Source organism: Onychostoma macrolepis, chromosome 23 (assembly GCF_012432095.1).
Source record: "Onychostoma macrolepis isolate SWU-2019 chromosome 23, ASM1243209v1, whole genome shotgun sequence".
Lineage (NCBI taxonomy): Eukaryota > Metazoa > Chordata > Actinopteri > Cypriniformes > Cyprinidae > Onychostoma > Onychostoma macrolepis.
Window position 1 is genome coordinate 4435832 of NC_081177.1, and position 21700 is coordinate 4457531.

General features: G+C 35.4%; 1 protein-coding gene across 6 annotated transcripts in view; it reads left to right on the plus strand.

Moving 5' to 3' along the window:
* The window catches only part of pfkfb2a (6-phosphofructo-2-kinase/fructose-2,6-biphosphatase 2a), a 33193-nt gene extending 11877 nt beyond the window's left edge, over positions 1-21316 (plus strand). For 2 of the 6 annotated variants that reach the window (XM_058763982.1, XM_058763981.1), the window contains exons 11-16: positions 600-704; positions 1393-1522; positions 2871-2933; positions 6520-6584; positions 10645-10836; positions 18185-19481. In XM_058763982.1, coding sequence (XP_058619965.1) covers positions 600-704; positions 1393-1522; positions 2871-2933; positions 6520-6584; positions 10645-10836; positions 18185-18238 — 609 coding nt within the window. In that variant the 3' untranslated portion in view covers positions 18239-19481. Of the gene's footprint in view, positions 1-599; positions 705-1392; positions 1523-2870; positions 2934-6519; positions 6585-6909; positions 6947-10644; positions 10837-18184; positions 19482-20333 lie in introns of those variants that run through there. The other 4 variants (XR_009268886.1, XR_009268885.1, XM_058763983.1 and 1 more) reach the window with 4 other exon arrangements.
* The last annotated feature ends 384 nt before the right edge of the window (positions 21317-21700 follow it).

Consider the following 21700-nt stretch of genomic DNA (forward strand, 5'->3'; position numbering starts at 1 on the left):
ATATTGCTTTCTCCAGTGAAAAAGTCATCTGGTCTGAATCAGGAGAGAAATCTGCACAGATCAAGCACCGTTTACAAGTGAAACCAGTCCAAAACAGCTCTAAACAAATATATCAGTGGATTTTGATGTGAGAGGACAACAGGAGATGGAGGAAGCGTTATTATGGACTCGTATTTTGGCCAGAAGTGACCAAGTTAAAACATCTTTATAATGGATTTGTTTCTTACAAACAGCTTTTCACTTCACAAGATGTTAACTGATGGACTGGAGTGGTGTGGATTATTGTGATGTTTTTATCAGCTGTTTGGACTCTCATTCTGACGGCACCCATTCACTGCAGAGCATCCATTGGTCAGCAAGTGATGCAATGCTACATTTCTCCAAATCTGTTCTGATGAATAAACAAACTGGTCTACTGTACGTCTTGGATGGCCTGCTGAGAATGACTAAATTAACAGCAAATATTTATTTTTGGGTGAACTATTTCTATATTGCAAAAAGAATTTCACATTACTGCAAAACATCTGAATTGATGATGGAGAAACATTTGTGCTGTTTGTGCATTGTTATTTTTAATGTGTGGTTATGTTTTGTATCAGGGCATCTGTGAGGAAATGACATATGAAAAGATTAGAGAAACATACCCGGATGAATATTTTCTCAGAGACCAGGACAAATACCATTACAGATACCCAGGAGGAGAGGTATTTTCTGTACTGTTATAACACCTGATGCACCATTTAGAGTTCCCACGTTTAATAATAACTGTTCATGACTTTTTCAGTTGATTTTTTTTTTTTTTAATGATTCAGATTTAGACTGATCGACTAATGAACTATTCAGACTGATTCACTGAAAATAATTCACTCCCATTTTCTGAAAGAAGTGTCTTTTGCTTACCAAAGCTGCATTTATTCGATCAAAAATACAGTAAAAAAAGTAATATTATGAAATATTTTTGCAATTCAAAATGAGAGTTTTCTATGTGAATATATTGTAAAAAGTAATTTATTCCTGTGATCAAAGCTGAATTTTCAGCATCATTACTCCAGTCTTCAGTGTCACATGATCCTTCAGAAATCATTCTAATATGCTGATTTGGTGCTCAAGACACGTTTCTGATTATTATCAATGTTGAAAACAGTTTTGATGCTTCATATTTTTGTGGAAACTCGTGATACATTTCATTTTCGGGATTCTTTGATGAATAGAAATGTCAAGAACAGCTTTTATTTGAAATATAAATCTTTTGTAACATTATAAATGTCTTTACTGTGACTTTTGATGAATTTACTGCATCCCTCCTGAATAAAAGTATTAATTTCTTCAAAAATAAAACCAAAAAAACGTTCATATCTAGCAGTGACTTTTGTCCTACTTCTTTTGCTGTAGTCCTATCAGGATCTGGTGCAGCGGCTAGAGCCAGTAATCATGGAGCTGGAGAGACAAGGCAACGTGCTGGTCATCTGCCACCAGGCTGTCATGCGCTGCCTCCTTGCTTACTTCCTGGACAAGAGCGCTGGTACATCACACACACACATTAGTGATGTGCGGATGGAGGTTATATCTGCCGGCACTGGGTATAATCCGCGGGTCGGGTAATAAAAAATTGCATTCTGATTATTTGCGGGTGGATAAGATAAATCATTAATGATGCAAATATTAACTACATTTTCTAAAATATGAACGTGTGTTAAATAGGCTAAAGAAATTGAATAAACTGTCTTTTGTTGTTTGATTAACATTAATGACAGACGGCACAACTTTATTAGGCTGCTGTCACATGACCTATTTCACGGATCCAATACTGATACATGTTTTCATTCGCAACTGTTTACATTAACTTAAGACAAAACCGACAGTGCTTATGAGGATACTCGCCAGGACGACCATTTTGACGTCATTTTGTGTGTATTTGGCCACTTTGGATGTGACTGTGAGCACACAGAAAAGCACCTCTGGAGCGCGCGAGTACCGAAAAGCTTAAAAATACATGCAAATAAAAAATTTTTTGTGACGATGCAACAATGACCGATTAGTCAATTGACAATTCTGTCAACTGTACCGAAACGTGAGCTAAAGTCTTGTATCGCAGCGTTCAGCTCTAGATGCACCGATGTGAAGAGAAGGTCAAAGAGAGAAGACGCGGTACAGCTGAATCACTCACGCTGTTTTCAAATAACTGATTTGATCTGATGGTTTGTGTGAATTTATTTACTCATCTAACCTACACGCTATATTGAATAAATGTTTTGCAGGAATTGCCCTCATTTTAAAGTCGAAAGCTGCGGGAATGAGTAATGTGATATATGCGCAATACCGCACCGAAATTCAGGACCTGATTAAACATAGTTCTATTGTACAGAGAATTGTGAAACCTGACTTTTCCAAAACTTTCCAGGCCTGGAAATTGCTGTTTTAAAATTCCATGACTTTTCCAGGTTTTTCATGACCGTATGAACCCTGAATGTGACGATCGGGTGCGGTTATCTAAATCAGACAAAAATATAGGTTGGCGGGTGGATAATTTTTTTTGAAGCTGCGGATTCGGGTGACATTTTAGCTCATCCGCGCATCACTAACACACACACACACACACACACACACACACACTCAAATCATATCAGGCCTCTTGTGACTTACTGATGACTATAATGAGATAATGAGAGACACGAGTATGTAGGTTTCTGACGGCTGGTGTTCAGGTAATAAGTGTCCTAAGAAGATCCTCTGACAAACTCTATGAGATTAAGTTGCAAAACTCTTATGACAATGTATGTATGACAAAGCATGTATGACAGCTTTGATTCAAATATGTGTTCATAATGTCAGTGGATCTTCTCATATTTTAGTGTGCTTGTATTGTACAGACGATTTGCCGTATCTGAAGTGCCCCCTCCATGTGGTCCTGAAACTCACCCCAGTGGCTTATGGTATGTGCCATTTCATTCACTTAGGCCCATCTAAAAGAGCAATAATTTTTAATGTTTTCTGGTTTGCAGGTACATTTCAAGCTGAGAAAGAAAACAAAAAATATTTGGAATATTTTTTTGTTAAACTTTTTCATTTTATTTTGATAGAACACACTTTAAATGTAATGTTTTCTATATTTGCTGATCTTAAACATGTAAAATTTTAAATATTTATTCTGAAAATCTGTGTACTAACAGAAGAATCTGTTAACTCTGTTATAGACAAATTGTGTGTGTCAAACATATATACAGTTAACAAATGTAACACAATTTAAAACCCTGTCCTCCCTAGGAGAACATCTGTCTCTTAATCCATTAATTCAACTTTAAACCCAATAATATAGACTTTTTGTTTTAGAGTAAAAATATCAACACGTATAACTGAAAAGTTGCCAACATGGTGTGCATTTGCTTTAAACATAGCTTTAAAAATGAATGAAATGTATAATTTCTTGTAGTAGTAGTAGTACTAATCAGGCTAATTAGCTTCTGATCAATTTGTTAACAATAAAACACATATAATTATCATTTTTAAAGCAAAACTTTAAACAAACAGAGTTGACATTGATGGTAACAGAGTTGACATCAGAAAACAGAGTTGACCACCTGCAGTTAAAAGACCAAAAACAGAATGATTTTCTGCCAGATTCTGAAACTGAAACCATTTTAAATGTAACAACTATATAATTTTATTAAATACATGCAAATTACAGATCTTTCAAGTAATTGAAAATTAACTGCATGTGTCTCATGCATTACAGATCTGGAAAATAAAACGACATAGTTGCACCCTCACCCTGGGCATGCAAATCAGTTATTGGCAATTTCTGCCCATATGTCTTTATTTAGTATGTAAATGTGCACTATGCAAGTTTTTTTTTTTATAGATTATAAGAGCTCTTGATTCAAGGAATAGCAGTTTGCAAGAATTTTAGATTTACTTTGAAACCATTTGTTTACATTAGTATTTATAAACATTAGAGCAAAACAAGCTTGTATTTTGAATAGTGGTGCTTTTTTCCTTTTGTGTCGTGTATCTGTCTATTTTCTGCCTTCCTTACAGGGTCAGCATGTCGCTGTGCCCTCTGTTGCCCTTGCCTTTCTGCTGCTGAGAGTTTATTTTACCTGCAATTCAATTTCTTTAGCCTGTAATGATATAAAACAAATGTATCATTTACAGTAAAATGACCCAGAATCCAAAATAAACACAAAAATAATAATGCAAAATACTTAAATGTAATTGGGAATATTTGACTCTGTTACTCATTGCCAATAACAGAGTTGACATTTTCCACCATTTTGTGCTTTAAGATGCTAACCCTCAAACCAGATACCACATGGCATGTCTAAAACAGAATTTTATGGATTTCCATAATAATTTTGTTTAAAAAAAAAGTGAATGAGAGATTCACTGCAAAATCAAAATAACAGATTTGACAAATAATTAATCTACTATTGGTGTATCCTAAACATTTTGTACAAATGAATGAGAATAAAGACATACATCAATGCCTTCCAAAGATTCCTACCAGAGGAAGTGACAACACTTGGTGCAAGTCACATTTTTTTTCTATGAATGCTTTAAAGATTTTTATGTCTTTTTATAACCGAGGTAACAGAGTTGACCAGAACGTAGGGACAGACACAAAATGTTTTTTTTTTTTTAATAAATGAAATTACAAAAATTTGATATTTTATGCCATTGTGCGTGTAACTTAGAGTAAACACAAAAATATGAAAATTAGATTGAATTATTTCATGATAATTCAAGCTGAATGTATGAATCAGGAGGCAAAGACAGTCAGTAATAGGTCTTTCAGTTATTATTTTCAAGACAAAATGTCCCTTAATATACATAAAAGCATTGTTTTGGTGATAGCTTAAAGGTGCAATAGGTGATTGTCTTCAGAAACATTTTTTGTTATGCTGGTTGAAAATCTCTTCACATCCCGATAGCAATCATTAAGTTAAGTGGTCTAAATGTATTTATCTGTATTTATATATTCTGTGGAAGGCATAGAACCAAGAAATGTTCGTCCAATCAAAACACTCGGTCCGAGTGTTTTAATTTGCTTTCCTACCTGCCTGTCAACGTATGTATTTGCATACCTCTGCGCACCTGGTTCACGCAGACAGGATATGTCATCAGTGCGATCACGCACACTGTGCAGACAGAGCGAGAATGGCAGGCAAACATCAACAACCCGATTTTCCTTCCTGGTATTGTAGTACTTTTACTAACTGAACTATAAAGTTTTCTCACCGGTGAATGACACATGATGTAGCCCAGCGGTGTTCCCAGTTCCAGTCCTCGTGCCCCCCGCTCTGCATATTTTGCATGTCTCTTTTTGTTAACACACCTGATTCAGATCATCAGCTCGTTAGAAGAGAGCTACGTGCATGAACTGTGTTCCGATTGACATGCTCCCAACACAGTGTTCATTGCTCCCTACACCCTGAGCAGGGAAAATCCTTTGAAGTTTATTTCACTTCGGAACATTCATTCACGGATCTGTCTTCACACACAGAAGAAACTTACTAGAGAAGTGTGACATAATACACCTCTGTAAATAAATACTATTTAAATTAAAGCACACTTTAATGCCCTTTGTATGGAATATATACGCTCGCTTCGAACTGGAATCATGGGAGGACTGGGATTGTGAACCGCTGATGTAGCCTATTGTAGTAATGTTGTTTCTGGTGTTCTGGTCTGTGAGCGTATATGCGTGCAGGGGGTGTGGCTTTGGACGGCGATGGGTGGGACGTGCGCTTTCAGTGCTATCAGGCTAAAGTTAGCATTTTCCAAGATCTCCTACTGCACCTTTAATATAATTTGTGTTATTTTTAAAAACTGATTCAGTGAAGTTTGTTTTTTTAAAAGACGCAAAATGTACCCCCAATTCTAGAATTACCCATATATATATATATATATATATATATATATATATATATATATATATATATATATATATAAAATAAAATATTATATTATAACACAGTATATATATTTAAAGTACAAATATTTATGTATTTAAATTAGACAAAATTTGACATCAAAATAAAATTTGTTGAAATCTATACTTATTTAAATATATATTTAATAAAAGGGCACCGTCCCCAGATCGGTACGTCATCTTATATTTCATATAGTTGACTGTTGACAAATATGATACAGGTCAACAACTCCATAAATGCAGTTATACCATAAAATTCAAGATATTGGTGCAAAAAATGCCCCTATATATGTTTTGTCTCATATTTGCATATATCACATAATACTTTTTTCATTTAACACAAACATAGCTTTAAATAATCTTCTGTGGGTATTTTCACAGTCAAATTTAGTTTGCGATTAATTTGATTAATTAATCGAAAGATCATGTAATTAATTGGATAAAAATTTTAATTGACTGACAGCCCTAAAATAAAGACAATATTTCTATTAATATGATGAAGTAGTTTATATTAATTATATAATGTTTTTTAAGAGATTTAAATACTAATAATTTTTTTTTCAATACTTCCTGTTTGTTTTCTGTTGCAGGCTGTAAAGTCGACATATTTGACCAGAAAGTAGAAGCTGTGAACACACACCGGGACAGACCACTCGTAAGGAGAAGCAGAACCTTTACCAGACTAACCGTTTTTGTGCTGTTTGCTAAAACAGGCTTCACTGTTATTACTAGCAAGTAATTATTAGTAGCATGCCGTTTCTCTTCTTTAGGGAAATGTGTTTTTGTTTAAACAGAAAATAAGTTCTCAAACGTCACACAAGTTTATTTGTGCAGAATGATTCTGGATGTTTATTCTGTTATGGTATTTTTGGAATCATATGTGTCCTGTGATCTCGCGGTCTGTCCAGCACAAATGGCTTGAGTAAATCAGCAGTGGAGGAGCCTCAAAGCAAGAATAACTTCTTGAACTCTTTTAACAGAACGCTAAAGGCTGGCGGAGTGGTCTGTTTTTGCAGTGTAAGTCTGTAGGTGTGAGTTTGCCTGAAAAACACAAACCACAGGTCTGTGGTCAGAGAGATTCTCGTCCCGTCTCAGAATAGTTCTGGCTTACGGCTGGATATTGTTTTGGATGAGTAGTTTTAGGATGAGATCAGCATCTTCTGTCGGGCGGCAGTCAGGGGAGTTTCCCTCCAGCCTGACCTTTAATTTAATGTGCATCAACATGTTTAGTTTCCTCTACGATTTTTAAAGAGCTTATATAACATGAGAAAACACATGTTTTTTGCATTTTAGAACAAAAAAAAAAAGAGCTGTTGATGATGGAATAAGTTGACTTAAACAACCCCAATCCACCCAAAATATTTATAGGTGAATCTCATGAAGGAAATGTTGCTTTATTTGTTTTTCTACCTTCATTAAAATTTAGCATAATTACATTGTACAAATGTATTATTCGTACTAAAAATAAGCTTTATTTTCTTCATGCGAGATATACAGTAGTGGTCAGAATTATTGGCACCCTTGGTAAATATAATCAAAGAAGGCTGTGAAAAGTAATCTGCATTGTTAATCCTTTTGATCTTTTATTTAAAAATCACAAAAATCTAACCTTTCATTGGATAATAAGAATTTAAAATGGGGGGAAATATCATTATGAAATAAATGTTTTTCTCTAATACACATTGGCCACAATTAACGGAACCCTTTTATTCTAAACTTTGTGAAACCTCCATTTGCCAGTTTAACAGCTCTAAATGTTCTCCTATAATGCCTGATGAGGTTAGAAAACACCTGACAAGAGATCAGAGACCATTCCTTCATCCAGAATCACTCCAGACCCTTCAGATTCCCAGCTCCATGTTGGTGCTTCTCTTCAGTTCACTCATGTTCTACAGGGTTCAGGTCAGAGGACTGGAATGGCCAGCAGTAGCTTGGTTTTGTGCTCAGTGACCCATTTTTGTGTTGTTTTTGAGGTTTGTGTTTGGATTATTGTACGGTTGGAAGATCCAAACATGGCCCATTATAAGATTTCTAACAGAGTCAGTCACTTATTGATTTTTTCATCTGTTGGTATTTGATAGAATCCATGATGCCATGTGTCTAAACAAGATGTCCAGGACCTCCAGCAGAAATATAGGCCCACAACATCAAAAATACAGCAGTATATTTCATTGTACACATGGGGTAATTTTTATCCCTGTGTTCACCAAACCCATCTTGAGTGTTTGCTGCTAAAAAGCTCATTTTTTTGTTTCATCTGACCATAGAAGCCAGTCCCATGTGAAGTTCCAGTCGTGTCTGATAAATGAATATGCTGGAGTTTGTTTTTGGATGAGCTTCCAGGCAGTTTCGTAACATTTTGTTGATTGGAAATTCTTAATTATTGCCCTGATGGTGGAAATGGGATTTTTCACTGCTCTAGCTCTTTTCTTAAAGCCACTTCACTAATTTGTGAAGCTCAATTATCTTTTGCTGCACATCAGAAATTTGTAACATTGGGATGGATGATTAAGGGAATTTGGGCTTTGTTTTCCCTTCTATTTATATTTCTGTGAAACAGGAAGCCATGGCTGGATAATTTCATGTTCATAATCACCCTGGAGTGCTCAAAATTGTGAATATGAATGGGAATGTACTTTGAATGGGAGATATTTTACTCATAAGAATTTCTAGGGGTACCAATATTTGTCCAACGTGTATTAGAGAAAAACATTTATTTTATAATGATATTTCCCCCCCGTTTTAAATTCTTATTATCCAATGAAAGGTTAGATTTTTGTGAATTATTTTTTAAAATAAAATATCAAAAAGATTAACAAAGCAGATTAATTTTCACAGCCGCCTTTGATCATATTTACCAAGGGTGCCAATAATTCTGACCACTACTGTAATTTGGTAACATTTTACTTCAGGCCTTTATGTATAATGCATCTTAAAAGTAGTTTTAATGCGTTAATTATGCCTTGTATTAATTATTGATCTCATTAATGATCTCATTAATAATTGTAACCACAGTTATAACACATTATAATAATTATCTACTTATTTAGAAAGAATAATGCATTAACCCTCTGGTGCTGTTCAGTCATTTTAAACCGAAAAAAAAAAAAAAGTTTCAAATTTTAAAAAATCGCTACTTCATCGGAATGGTACGAAACTTGTTGACGCTTATGGCAGTTGCAATGTGACCACAAGAAAAAAATCGTGGACTTGATTCGAAAAAGCTAAATGGCTGTAAAAAAAAATTGTCACACTTGTGTTGTTCGCGGTCAAAAATTACCGCCATTGGAAATGAATGGGAAATACGAAAATACAGAGAATTTTTTTGTGTGTACAATCTACAAATCATTCACGATGCAGAAAAAGAGAGCACAGCAATAAAGGGGTGACACTAAAATGTCAAGAGTGCAAAATGGACACTCTGCCCACCCCCCACAGACACACACATACGAACTAGTGTGACTGTAACACAAAGCATGTTTCTGCAAATGCATGAAATAAAATCAATAATTCGGCCAAAAATGCAGTCAAAACACAGACACCAAAGAAGGGGTTACACACTAAAACATCAAGGCCCGGTTTCACAGACAGGGCTTAGACTAAGCCAGGATTAGGCCATAGTTCAATTAGGACATTTAAGTAATTTTTTATAAATATGCTTAGAGAAAAACATTACTGGTGGTGCTTTTTAAGACTACACACACTCTCTCACACACACACACACACACACACACAACACACTATTATACACACCCAAATGAACTGGTGTGGCTATAACAATGGCTATAACAATATGACAAAATTGAGCCAGAAGACTCAAATAAGAGGTTGAAATCAGATTGATTAATCTCTGATAAAGCATTCCTGTTCATTTGTTACATTTTTGTTGAATTGTGATGTTATGTGTAACAAAATGCCTTTCTCTGTGTTCAGGTTTGACTATAGTAAAATTAATGCAAAAACTAACATTTCAAACCAAAATTTCAAACAAACAAAATATAAACTTTTACAAAAAGTTGTCTTTGAGAATGTCTAAATATATATCCAGATCCACAACTTAATAAAAATGAGTCGTTATGCATAAAAACCACTAGAGAGTTTATTAGCCTTTTACATAAGAGCTATATAGGAATCTAGTGGCTAAACCATGGAATTGCAGATGTTTTTCTTTTTTTACTCTGTATTTTTTGAGACTCTTTAAGAAACTAATCTCAGAAATTGTCACCGTTATGATATCATAACACATTAAGGCAAAGCAAGTTTATTTATAAATATTATTTCATATGCATTGGTAATTCAAAGTGTTTTAAATAAAAATGTTTTTTTTTTTTAATAATCAGGAGCATAAAACTAAAAAATGTGAAAATATAAAAATAAACCGAAAAGTAATCATAAAAATAACAAATTGGTTTAACATATTTTTAAGGAATTACAAGAAAAGATAATACGTATGATGATGATCAGTAGGATGCAGTACAGCAAAAAAAAGAACATTTTACACATCAACGCTTTAATTTCACATGCAAAGCCGTTAGCCAATCACAACAGATGTCATTTACATATAGAAGTCTAAGAGCTATAATAGCCACAACAGCCTGCTTCATTGTAAGGCTCAGGGAGAATATGGAAATTGTCTTGAAGAAATACATTATGATGCAAGAAACTTTGAAATATAGCCACATGCTGTACCTGATACTTATGTTGTGTGTTATCAGGGAAGCTCCAGACAGGAAGTGCCGCCCACTCTGCTGAGGAGGAACAGCTTTACACCACTGTCTAGTCAGGATCAGGTCAAGCGGCCCCGCCTCTTCAGTGTCGGCAACCCACCCCGCTTAGCAAGCGTTCCTGCCTTATCAACCTCGCGATTCCCTGAGGCGCAGGAGAGCGAGGAGCTGAGCGAGAGCCCGGTTAGTGCTGGACTCAGTGTGTCTGAGCTCTTAATGTGATTTACAACACTGAGATCTAGATCCCAAACACATACTGACAATATAAAACAAAAAACAGGCACCCAAATACTGACAGATATTTGCTTTTATGTTTTAAAAAGAAAACGTATATACTACCAGTCAAAAGTTTTTGAACAGTGTAAAAAAAACATTAAAAATCTTAAAGAAGTCTCTTCTGCTCACCAAGCCTGCATTTATTTGATCCAAAATACAGCAAAAGCAGTAATATTGTGAAATATTTTTACTATTTAAAATAACTGCTTTCTATTCGAATATATTTGATGCTGAAGTTTCAGCATAATTACTCCAGTCTTCAGTGTCACATGATCCTTCTGAAATCATTCTAATATCCACCTTTTTCCTACGCCCCATGATGCTTTGCGCGAATTATGGGTGGAACTTCCGTTACGACGTAAACAATCTTTCGCTGCAGTCATAGTGCCGCTACTCACTCATTCATTCATAGCAAGATGTGGAATCACACGCTGACAGAACTCATAAAGGACAACATCAGCATACCCATCCCTTCCTTAATAGAGGAATGGGAGGACAATTTAAAAAAGTGGCCTAGCATAACCTACAGTTGCATTTTTAGCTACTTTGTTGATTCAGTGGCTTGTGCTGCAGTGTTGCAGTGTTGCAGCGCAAATTCTTAGTATTTTATCAAACTCGGGGACCAAATTAATAGGCAAAGTCTGTGAGAGAATCTTGTACACCTTTAGCCGCCTTATTGCCCATTCAATGTGAATGCGGGCATGAGCAATGCGTCGTGTGTGGGTGACTTCCTCATTAGTCAGCTGGCACTGTTTGCGTGTAAATGCTGGCATAACTAAGTTCACCTTGCGTTCCTCCAATAAGTCCCTGATAGTGAATCCACGGTCCGCCATCACCTCATCTCCGGGTCTCAGGCAGTCCAGAAACCCTGAGTTCTGTGCAATGTACCTGTCGCTACATTTGCCACCATAAGCCTCTGAAATAAACATGACTAATCCAGATGGAGAAGTTGCTACCAGATACTTCAGAGTATTACTGGCATAATAGTGACTGTACGATTCACTTCTCGAATCTAGATTTTTAGCCTTCTGTAGAACAGTTTCTGTGCAGTCAATTATATAAGTAGTGTTTGGGAAATGATCGTTAAAAGCCTGTGGCAGAGTGGCCTTAATGGTTTCACGGGGCAGCCATGGAATAAGATCCTTGGTATGCTTGTACAAAGCATCTATCCAAAATTTCACTGTTTTGCTGACTTGACCATGTGGAATTCCTGTGTACAACAAGCAGTCTGCATCGTTTGTCAATGTATAACTTGCAGCTGGCTGTAACTCAGGGGGTGGTGTGAGTGTTGAGCCACATGGGATGGTAGGTCCTTTCGAATACGTGTGGTCATCCAACCACGGATCGGACCACTGCGTTTGGGCATCACAGAGGGAAGTAGGACTTTGTTCCACATCCATGGTATCAAGCTCACCTACAGGTAACAAAACAATTGCACATTGAGAATTCAATAAGAGTTGTTGCTGTGGTTAAAAAATAAGAAAAAGCCAGAAATGTATTTTAGGAAAAAATATTTATAACCTTAAAATAAATTTCTAGCTTTGTCTTTGTAATATATTACACATAAATGACTAATAGTTACGCAAATGATCACAGGAATCAGTCATTCATGTGTAATGTATTTTACCATAAGATATATTTGAGTAATGTATTGTGTGTGGTGTTAGGCTGGCACACTATATTAAATTTGCAAATACAGATAAAACTGAATTTAAAAAAACGCATGCTACAAATGCATAATACATGTAATTTACATGAATACCTGTATTTGATAAAACTAATTTGGTAGTCACTTTACAATACAGTATGAAAAGTCTAATTTGTGATAAGCTAGCTAGCCAGCAAGTATAAACAACCCTTTTCTACTAACTTAATCATGTTTTCCAGTAAAATGCAGAAATTTGTGTAACGCTTGGTGAGTAAACTTACCTGTTGAGAATGAACTATCATCCCTCCTGAGGAGTCGGCGTCTCTTTTCTGGAGGCTTCTCATAACCCAGGAAAAGAGTAGGGTATGGGTTGTCCTCCGTTGGTTTTTTTTCCACAAAGTGAAAAGAGCATACGTACAGCGTTTTGGGGGGCTTCTTTAAGTTCAGGTTTTTGAGCCAGTTTCGCTTAGCTTCCTCTTCTACAGGAAGGCGATGAAAACTGTACCTTCTCTCGCAAGTGCACTCCGCTCTAACTTTAAGTTTGTGAATATAACACTGTTCTTTAAGCCACAAATTAAGCTTCGTCTGGTTATAAGTGCATCCACGAACAGCACAGGTTGTTCCAGAGCGTTGTAATGCCATTTTACATATTCCCGCCTGAAAAACAAACCGCTCATAAACAAAACATTTCACCGTCGGCGCAACTCAGTTAACGCTGCTACTACTTCCGGCGGAAGTTATACCCAGTCCTACTGATCTGTTAGGTGACGCTCTCATACTACACAGTACTGCGGGCAGTGCTTCAACCCATGGTACTCCTTCCTGATGCATTTTGCTTAGCCTGGTTTTGATTGTTCTGTTTGATCGTTCAACCTGTCCTGATGCTTGTGGCCTATAGGGACAGTGAAGGTTCCACTTAATCTTCAACATGCTAGTCACTTGCTAATCATGCTAGCAACATGCTAATCCTGCTAGAAACATGCTAGTAACTTGTTAATCATGCTAGTAACATGCTAATCATGCTAGCAACATGCTAATCCTGCTAGAAACATGCTAGTAACATGCTAATCATGTTAGTAACATGCTAGTCACATGTTAATCATGTTAGCAACATGTTAATCATGTTAGCAACATGCTAGTAGCATGCTAATCATGTTAGAAACATGCTAGTCACTTGCTAACCATGCTAGAAACATGCTAGTCACATGTTAATCATGCTAGCAAAATGCTAGTCACTTGTTAATCATGTTAGCAACATGCTAGTCACATGTTAATCATGTTAGCAACATGCTAGTCATGTTAGCGACATGCTAGTCACTTGTTAATCATGCTAGCAACATGTTAATCATGTTAGCAACATGCTAGTCATGCTAGCAATATGCTAGTAACATGCTAGTCACTTGTTAATCATGTTAGCAACATGTTAGCGACATGCTAGTCATGTTAGCGACATGCTAGTCACTTGTTAATCATGTTTTCCAGTAAAATGCAGAAATTTGTGTAACGCTTGGTGAGTAAACTTACCTGTTGAGAATGAACTATCATCCCTCCTGAGGAGTCGGCGTCTCTTTTCTGGAGGCTTCTCATAACCCAGGAAAAGAGTAGGGTATGGGTTGTCCTCCGTTGGTTTTTTTCCACAAAGTGAAAAGAGCATACGACAGCGTTTTGGGGGCTTCTTTAAGTTCAGGTTTTTGAGCCAGTTTCGCTTAGCTTCCTCTTCTACAGGAAGGCGATGAAAACTGTACCTTCTCTCGCAAGTGCACTCCGCTCTAACTTTAAGTTTGTGAATATAACACTGTTCTTTAAGCCACAAATTAAGCTTCGTCTGGTTATAAGTGCATCCACGAACAGCACAGGTTGTTCCAGAGCGTTGTAATGCCATTTTACATATTCCCGCCTGAAAAACAAACCGCTCATAAACAAAACATTTCACCGTCGGCGCAACTCAGTTAACGCTGCTACTACTTCCGGCGGAAGTTATACCCATAATCGGTTTTACAGCAGCGCCCCCAGGAAAAAGGTGGATACTGATCTGCTACTTAAGCTTCTTAGTATTATTCTTCTTAGACTAAATTTCTGAATGCATCTCCTCCTAGAGCTTTCAAGCTAGAACCACCAAACTCAGCCTAGCTGTTCAGACTGATCTCACTTAGTGTACTATATCTTTTCTAACTGATTGGACTTATAGTTTTCATAAAACTGAAGATTAAAAATCATAAAATCCCATAGATTTACAATGACGGAATGTTCAAATGAGCCAAGACTATTCAAACTCCAACTGTCAAAATACAAATTTTAAACTCCCAGAATCCTTTGAGACTCAATCAAGCTTCACTTCTATGTACTATTTCTAATCCATTCAAACTCGTCTAATATTTCTAATCTATCTATGCTAGCAACATGCTAATCCTGCTAGAAACATGCTACCAACATGCTAGTAACTTGCTAATCATGCTAGCAAAATGCTAGTCACTTTGCTAATCACGCTAGAAACATGCTAGTAACATACTAATCATGCTAGCTACATGCTAGTCACTTGTTAATCATGCTAGTAACATGCTAATCATGTTAGTAACATGCTAATCATGTTAGTAACATGTTAGTGACATGCTAGTGTTGTGAACTTTTATCTTCTAAAGTTTAGGCAACTCAGAAGTGAAGACCAGGAGACGTTGGGATATCTTTCATACAGAAGTTACTCTTTATTGAGAACTCGCTGCACGTCGCTGTAGTCATCCAAGTCTAACTAAAAGCAGTGATACATTGTAGTTTTAAATACATTTAGGGGGCAGTGCTTAGGAGTGAAAACAAAGCACCTGGGTGACGACCTTTAAGCATGCAAATGAGGTATTCAGGTATAGAATCCTGCCCCATTTAACCACTCCTAATCTAATCAGCCTAACTGCCCAAAGATTGGGGCAGGGGCATCAAGAGCAATTACAAACAAAAGGCAAGAGTCTCTGTCGTCTGGCTCATTAGACTTACAATAAGAGAACAGGAACTGGCAGGGACCTCTTGAATCGTTCATCTGATGTCATCATCTTCACCATAAATGCTAAATACAATGTATATAACTTCTTCAGTTTGTACACTATTACATTGGAATCTAAATTAAACATTTAAATAAATTTGTAATCCCACACTAGTCACTTGTTAATCATGCTAGTAACATGCTAGCGACATGCTAGTCACATGTTAATCATGTTAGCAACATGTTAATCATGTTAGCAACATGTTAGCGACATGCTAGTCACTAGCTAGTCATGTTAGCGACATGCTAGTCACATGTTAATCATGCTAGCAACATGTTAATCATGTTATAAACATGCTAGCGACATGCTAGTCACTTGCTAGTCATGCTATCAACATGCTAGTAGCATGCTAATCATGTTAGAAACATGCTAGTCATGCTAACAATATGCTAGTAACATGCTAGTCATGTTATAAAAATGCTAGCAAACATCCTAGTCATTTGCTAGTCATGCTAGCAATATGCTAGTAACATGCTAATAATGCTAGCAACATGCTAGTCACTTGCTAATCATGCTATAAACATGCTAGCTAAATGCTAGTCACTTGCTAATCATGCTATAAACATGCTAGCTAAATGCTAGTCACTTGCTAATCATGTTAGCAACATGCTACTCACTTGCTAATCATGCTAGCAACATGCTAGTCACTTGCTAATCATGCTAGAAACATGTTAGTAGCGTGCTAATCAAGTTAAAAAAACATGCTAGCGACATGCTAGTCACTTGCTAACCATGCTAGAAACATGCTAATGACATGTTAATTATGCTAACAACATGCTAATCATGCTAGAAACATGGTAGCGACATGTTAGTCACTTGCTAGTCATGCTAGCAACATGCTAGTAGTATGCTAATCATGTTAGAAACATGCTAGCAACATGCTAGTCACTTGCTAGTCATGCTAGCAATATGCTAGTAACATGCTAACCATGCTAGCAACATCCTAGTCATTTGCTAGTCATGCTAGCAATATGCTAGTCACTTGCTAATCATGCTAGCAACATGCTAGTCACTTGCTAATCATGCTAGCTACATGCTAGTCACTTGCTAATCATGCTAGCAACATGCTACTCACTTGCTAATCATGCTAGCAACATGCTAGTCACTTGCTAATCATGCTAGAAACATGTTAGTAGCGTGCTAATCAAGTTAGAAACATGCTAGCGACATGCTAGTCACTTGCTAACCATGCTAGAAACATGCTAATGACATGCTAATCATGCTACCAACATGCTAATCATGCTAGAAACATGGTAGCGACATCCTAGTCATTTGCTAGTCATGCTAGCAATATGCTAGTAACATGCTAATCATGCTAAAAACATGCTCGCAACAATATGTAATCCATCTATCTAAATTTTCAAACATCTTGACAAACATTTTTATCTTGTTATTATTATTAATATTTAAACAATTTTTTTTTTTTTTTTCAGGATTCATTGATGAATAGAAAGGTCCAAAGATCAGCATTTATCTAATATAGAAAAAGCTTTTGTAACATTATACACTATACCATTCAAAAGCTTGGAGTCAGTATTTCTTTTCTTTTTTTCTTTGGAAAATAAATTGTTAGGAATATACTTTTATTTAGCAAGGATGCATTAAATTGATCAAAAGTGATGATAAAGACATTTATAATGTTACAAAAGATTTCCATTTCAGATAAATATCATTCTTCTGAACTTTCCATTCATCAAAGAAACCTGTAAAAATCTATAGCTGTTTTGTTTAACATAATTTAAAAAAAAAATAATAATAATAAATGTTTTTTGAGCGGCAAATCAGCATATTAGAATGATTTCTGAAGGCTCATGTGACACTGAAGACTGCAGTAATGATGCTAAAAATTCAGCTTTGAAATCAGGAATAAATTACATTTTAAAATATATCCAAATAGAAAGCAGTTATTTTAAATAGTGAAAATATTTCAAAATGTAATGTTTTTGCTGTATTTTGGATCAAATAAATGCAGGCTTGGTGAGCAGAAGAGACTTCTTTAAAAAAAAAAAAACAACAACGCGATTTAAGATTTTAATGAAATCTTAAAGTAAAAGCTGTTCTTTTTAATTTTCTGTTCATCAAAGAATCCTGAAAAAAACGTCCACAAAAATATTAAGCAGCAAGAAGTGTTTACACTGTTTATTGTTGTGCTGCTTAATAATTGGAAACTATGATAGAAACTACTGTTACGGGTTTTGTTTTGGTTCTGTTGTTGTTCTCTTCTATTTGAATAGGTTAAATGATCCACCTGTTATCAATCACAAACTGGGTATTTATTTGTGAAGAGGCTCCTGCATTTGAGCTTGGCTGGACCTTTTGCCATTTTGTCAATTTTAGTTTAATTCTGTTAATTATATGATTTCTTTATTATTGTAAATTTTTTCTCCTTTTTAAACCCCTAAGTTAATAAATATCTGATATTTGGACTCAGAACCCTCTGTATTTTGTTGCTTCCTTGAGCCGGGATGTAACACTACGATAGGAGTACCTGAAGTATGAGTAGTTAGTCAAGAGTCTCTCAAGCATTATTTATGTTGTAACATCAACAAAGTAACCTTTGTGCTCTGTCTTATAGGAAACACTGAACTGCTTCACCCCGTCAGACTCGAAAGACGCCATCCAAGAGTGACGCCCGTCACAGATTAAACGCCTTCTCCAGACATGATTCAGCTCTTGACACCCGCTCAAAATCAGCACATGTGAACGCTGCTTTATGTAACGTTAACAGCACCGGCGACGCCTCTCTCCGCTCTCCTCAACCCTCATCCGTCCACAAGCGCTTGGAAGTACGGTAAAATCACAACACGCAACAATTACTGCAAGGAAGATTCACTCACACTGTTGAGCAGATTGACTGCTCGTGGGACCAATTAGAGCGCAGATTAACTGATTGAGTGGGCGTGGTTTGTGCCAGTTAAGCTGATTAGAATATTTAAAGACACAGCGCACTGAAGTAAGAAAGAAGGGAACATTCAAGCACTTGTTTTGATTGTTGTTACATCTGTTTTGTGCTATTTTCTTCATAGTACTGATTGACTCAGGCCAAACTTGATTAGATATTGTGTAAATAATTGTATAATTATGATTTTAGCTGTTAATTGTCTGTGGTGTTCTTGCTGTCGTTATTTTCTCGTGTATTTACATTCTGCTTTCTGGTTTTGATTGTTGTGCAGAATGTCATATTGAATTTAATGAATGTCTTGCGGTCGTATGATGTCATAGGTCATGTGACAGAGGAAAGGTTTGTGAAATTTATGTTATGCTGTTTTTTTTCTCCTGACAAACTTTCAAAATTTTGGACAGGAACATCAGGGTAGTTCTTATAAATAACTCTTTTATTTATAAAAGATAACTCTATTATAACTCGATTCAGTCTTTAACGGATGTATCCTTTCATTGTTTCCTCCTTAAAACATACGCACAGAATCATTAATTATAGAGGTATCTTGTCAGTGGTTTTTCAATGGATCTGCAAGAGCGTTTAATACTACTGAGAATATTGAAACTCATACTGTCATTTAGATTATCTTTCATTATAAAATGTTATTTATACATGCTTTTATCTTGCATCAGATCTGGAAGGGTGTTCTTAAAGGGTATTTTAAATTGTTTTGTAATCATTTGAGTTCAAGTTATCAGATTTTTACATTTCTGATTTTAATACGCACAAAGTATGTTGAATGTTATGAATATGATGGCCTATTAAGAACATGTTCCTATCAATCAGAGGCTGCATTGCTGTTGCTTCTTGCAGCTTGTTGTTCTGTTTGAATGTAAATGAGTGTGATTGCATGATTGGATATGATTAGATCTGTAAGTGCCTTTGCTTTGCAACCAAAGTGTAACCAAATCAAAGCCTAAAAAATACAACAGATCTGTGTGAGTGCAGATTCTTAGATCCAAAAAACACATTTCCCTCGGAGCCAAGCCCTTTATTTTAATGTAATGTGTTATTGAAAATATATTTTGTTCTGGTTTCATTGCATCACAATATCTAGAGCGCTGTTATAGTTATGACTAAATATATATGTCATGCATCTATTGATAAACATTCTGTGATCTAATAAAAACAGTCTGTGATGCAAATACAATTATTATTATTATTTTGTATCATTTACATAGCAATTAAACTTATTTTACTTCCCTTGATATTTGATTGATAGTTTTTAACATTTCAAATTATATTTTCAGCTTTCACTTCATATTTTTTTTATGTCTATATAGTTTTAGTTATTTTAGTACTTCAACTTAAACTAAAATGAGAAATGTTGCTGAAAATAAAATAATATAATATATATTTATAGCTCATATCTATTATATAACTGTAATTTGAATATGTTTTGGTCAACAGCTAAAATAACAAAAATTGTGCCTGTGTCCAAATATATATATATATATATATATATATATATATATATATATATATATATATATATATATATATATATAGTAACTTATTTTATTTTAAGTAACAAACATTTTTACATGAAGTAATCATGCATTTAATTTACATGCTTTTTTAAAATTTATTTTTTCTAATTATTTATTTTTGTTTAATATAGCCAAGCATTTTTGGTGAAAATGATACAAAAGACACTGAAAATAAAGTGAATTTTATTTTTTATTTATTTTGTTGTTTTAAGATTTATTTATTTATTTTTCTTTCCTGTGGTTAATGGCTGGTTGACGTTGTGGAATGATTTATGTTTTAATTTCCTTCCTAGTGGCCGCAGTCGCACAAACAGCTCTGGTTCAGACTGGTCTGCCATGATGTGGAAAGGGAAGGTTGTTTAAGCATCACAGCCACAACACTGGACAGTTTTGTTCCCACAGCTCTGGAAAATAAGTAATGTTTTCTTTTTTATAGAAGATTTGTAGCTTGTCATGAAACAACGTCAAGTGAGTCATTAATATTGTTAATAGTTGTTAATACTATGTTTAAGAAGTGATAAATGGGTGGAAAATAAATATTGCCATTTAGTTTTCGGCTGTACTCTGATTAGAGGATGTTGAATTCCTAAGAAAATCATTTCCTGTCATTTTGATCCAATCGTGTTCTAGGCAAAACAAGGTTGCAAACACATCAAAGTTGTGGCGCATTTCGTCTCCACAGTAAGCTCATCAAAACCTGAAGATGGAAAGGATCTGCCAGGGATGAATGACAGAAACTGTGACATCATGTATTTAAATGGCACTCCACCCGCAACGGATGGCGCAAGGTTTATGTCTTTCTTAAGTTGGGGTGTGAGTGATGTGACCTGTCTTACTGGCCTGACCTCAAATGCCTGCTTGCCTTATCTCTATTGCAGAGATTATTGTTATAATAATAGTCATATCAGAAGTTTTGTGTAGACTGTAAATATGTTGTGCCTCTGTTAGGACCGCTCGATCAAGGATGACGCCAAGAAAAATCTGTGTTGCCAAGATCACATCTGTGAATCCAAAATGTCTCAAGGATGACAAACGATAACATAAATGTTTAGGCTGTTGCAAGTAAAATAAAACTTCCCTTTATCGTTTTAAAACCGTATATTGACACTGATTGAGTTTCTCTCATTTTCTCCTAGTATTATTTTAACATCTTGTCTATGAAGATACAGTGTATGACATGTAAATCCTACAGACATTAAAGAAGCGTGTATGAGCTTGCTGTAATGATATGTTGCAAAACCTTTACCAGTTCTGAACTATAGCGATTGCTATCAAAGAAAAACAAAGTATTTAAAAGAAATAAAATGAAACATTTCTGTTTTCTATGTTTACATTTTCAGCGAAACCTGTATATAATGTATAATGCATTCTAAAATAATTGTGTGTACACACACACACACAATGAATTAGTTTAGAATGCATTGTGTGTGTGTGTGTGTGTGTGTGTGTGTGTGTGTCTCAGACATTTTATTCATTAACTGATTACTAGTACTAATTCATAGTCCATCTTCAAATTAAAACAAGGCAAACTAGCAGCAAAGGAAAAAGTAGACAGTAGGGCCAGTTGCATAAACTTATCCACCAAGTTAAGACTGTTAAGAACTAGTTGGAGCAAAAAAAGAAGAAAAGACCAGTCTTTTTTTTTTATCATCAACGTTTT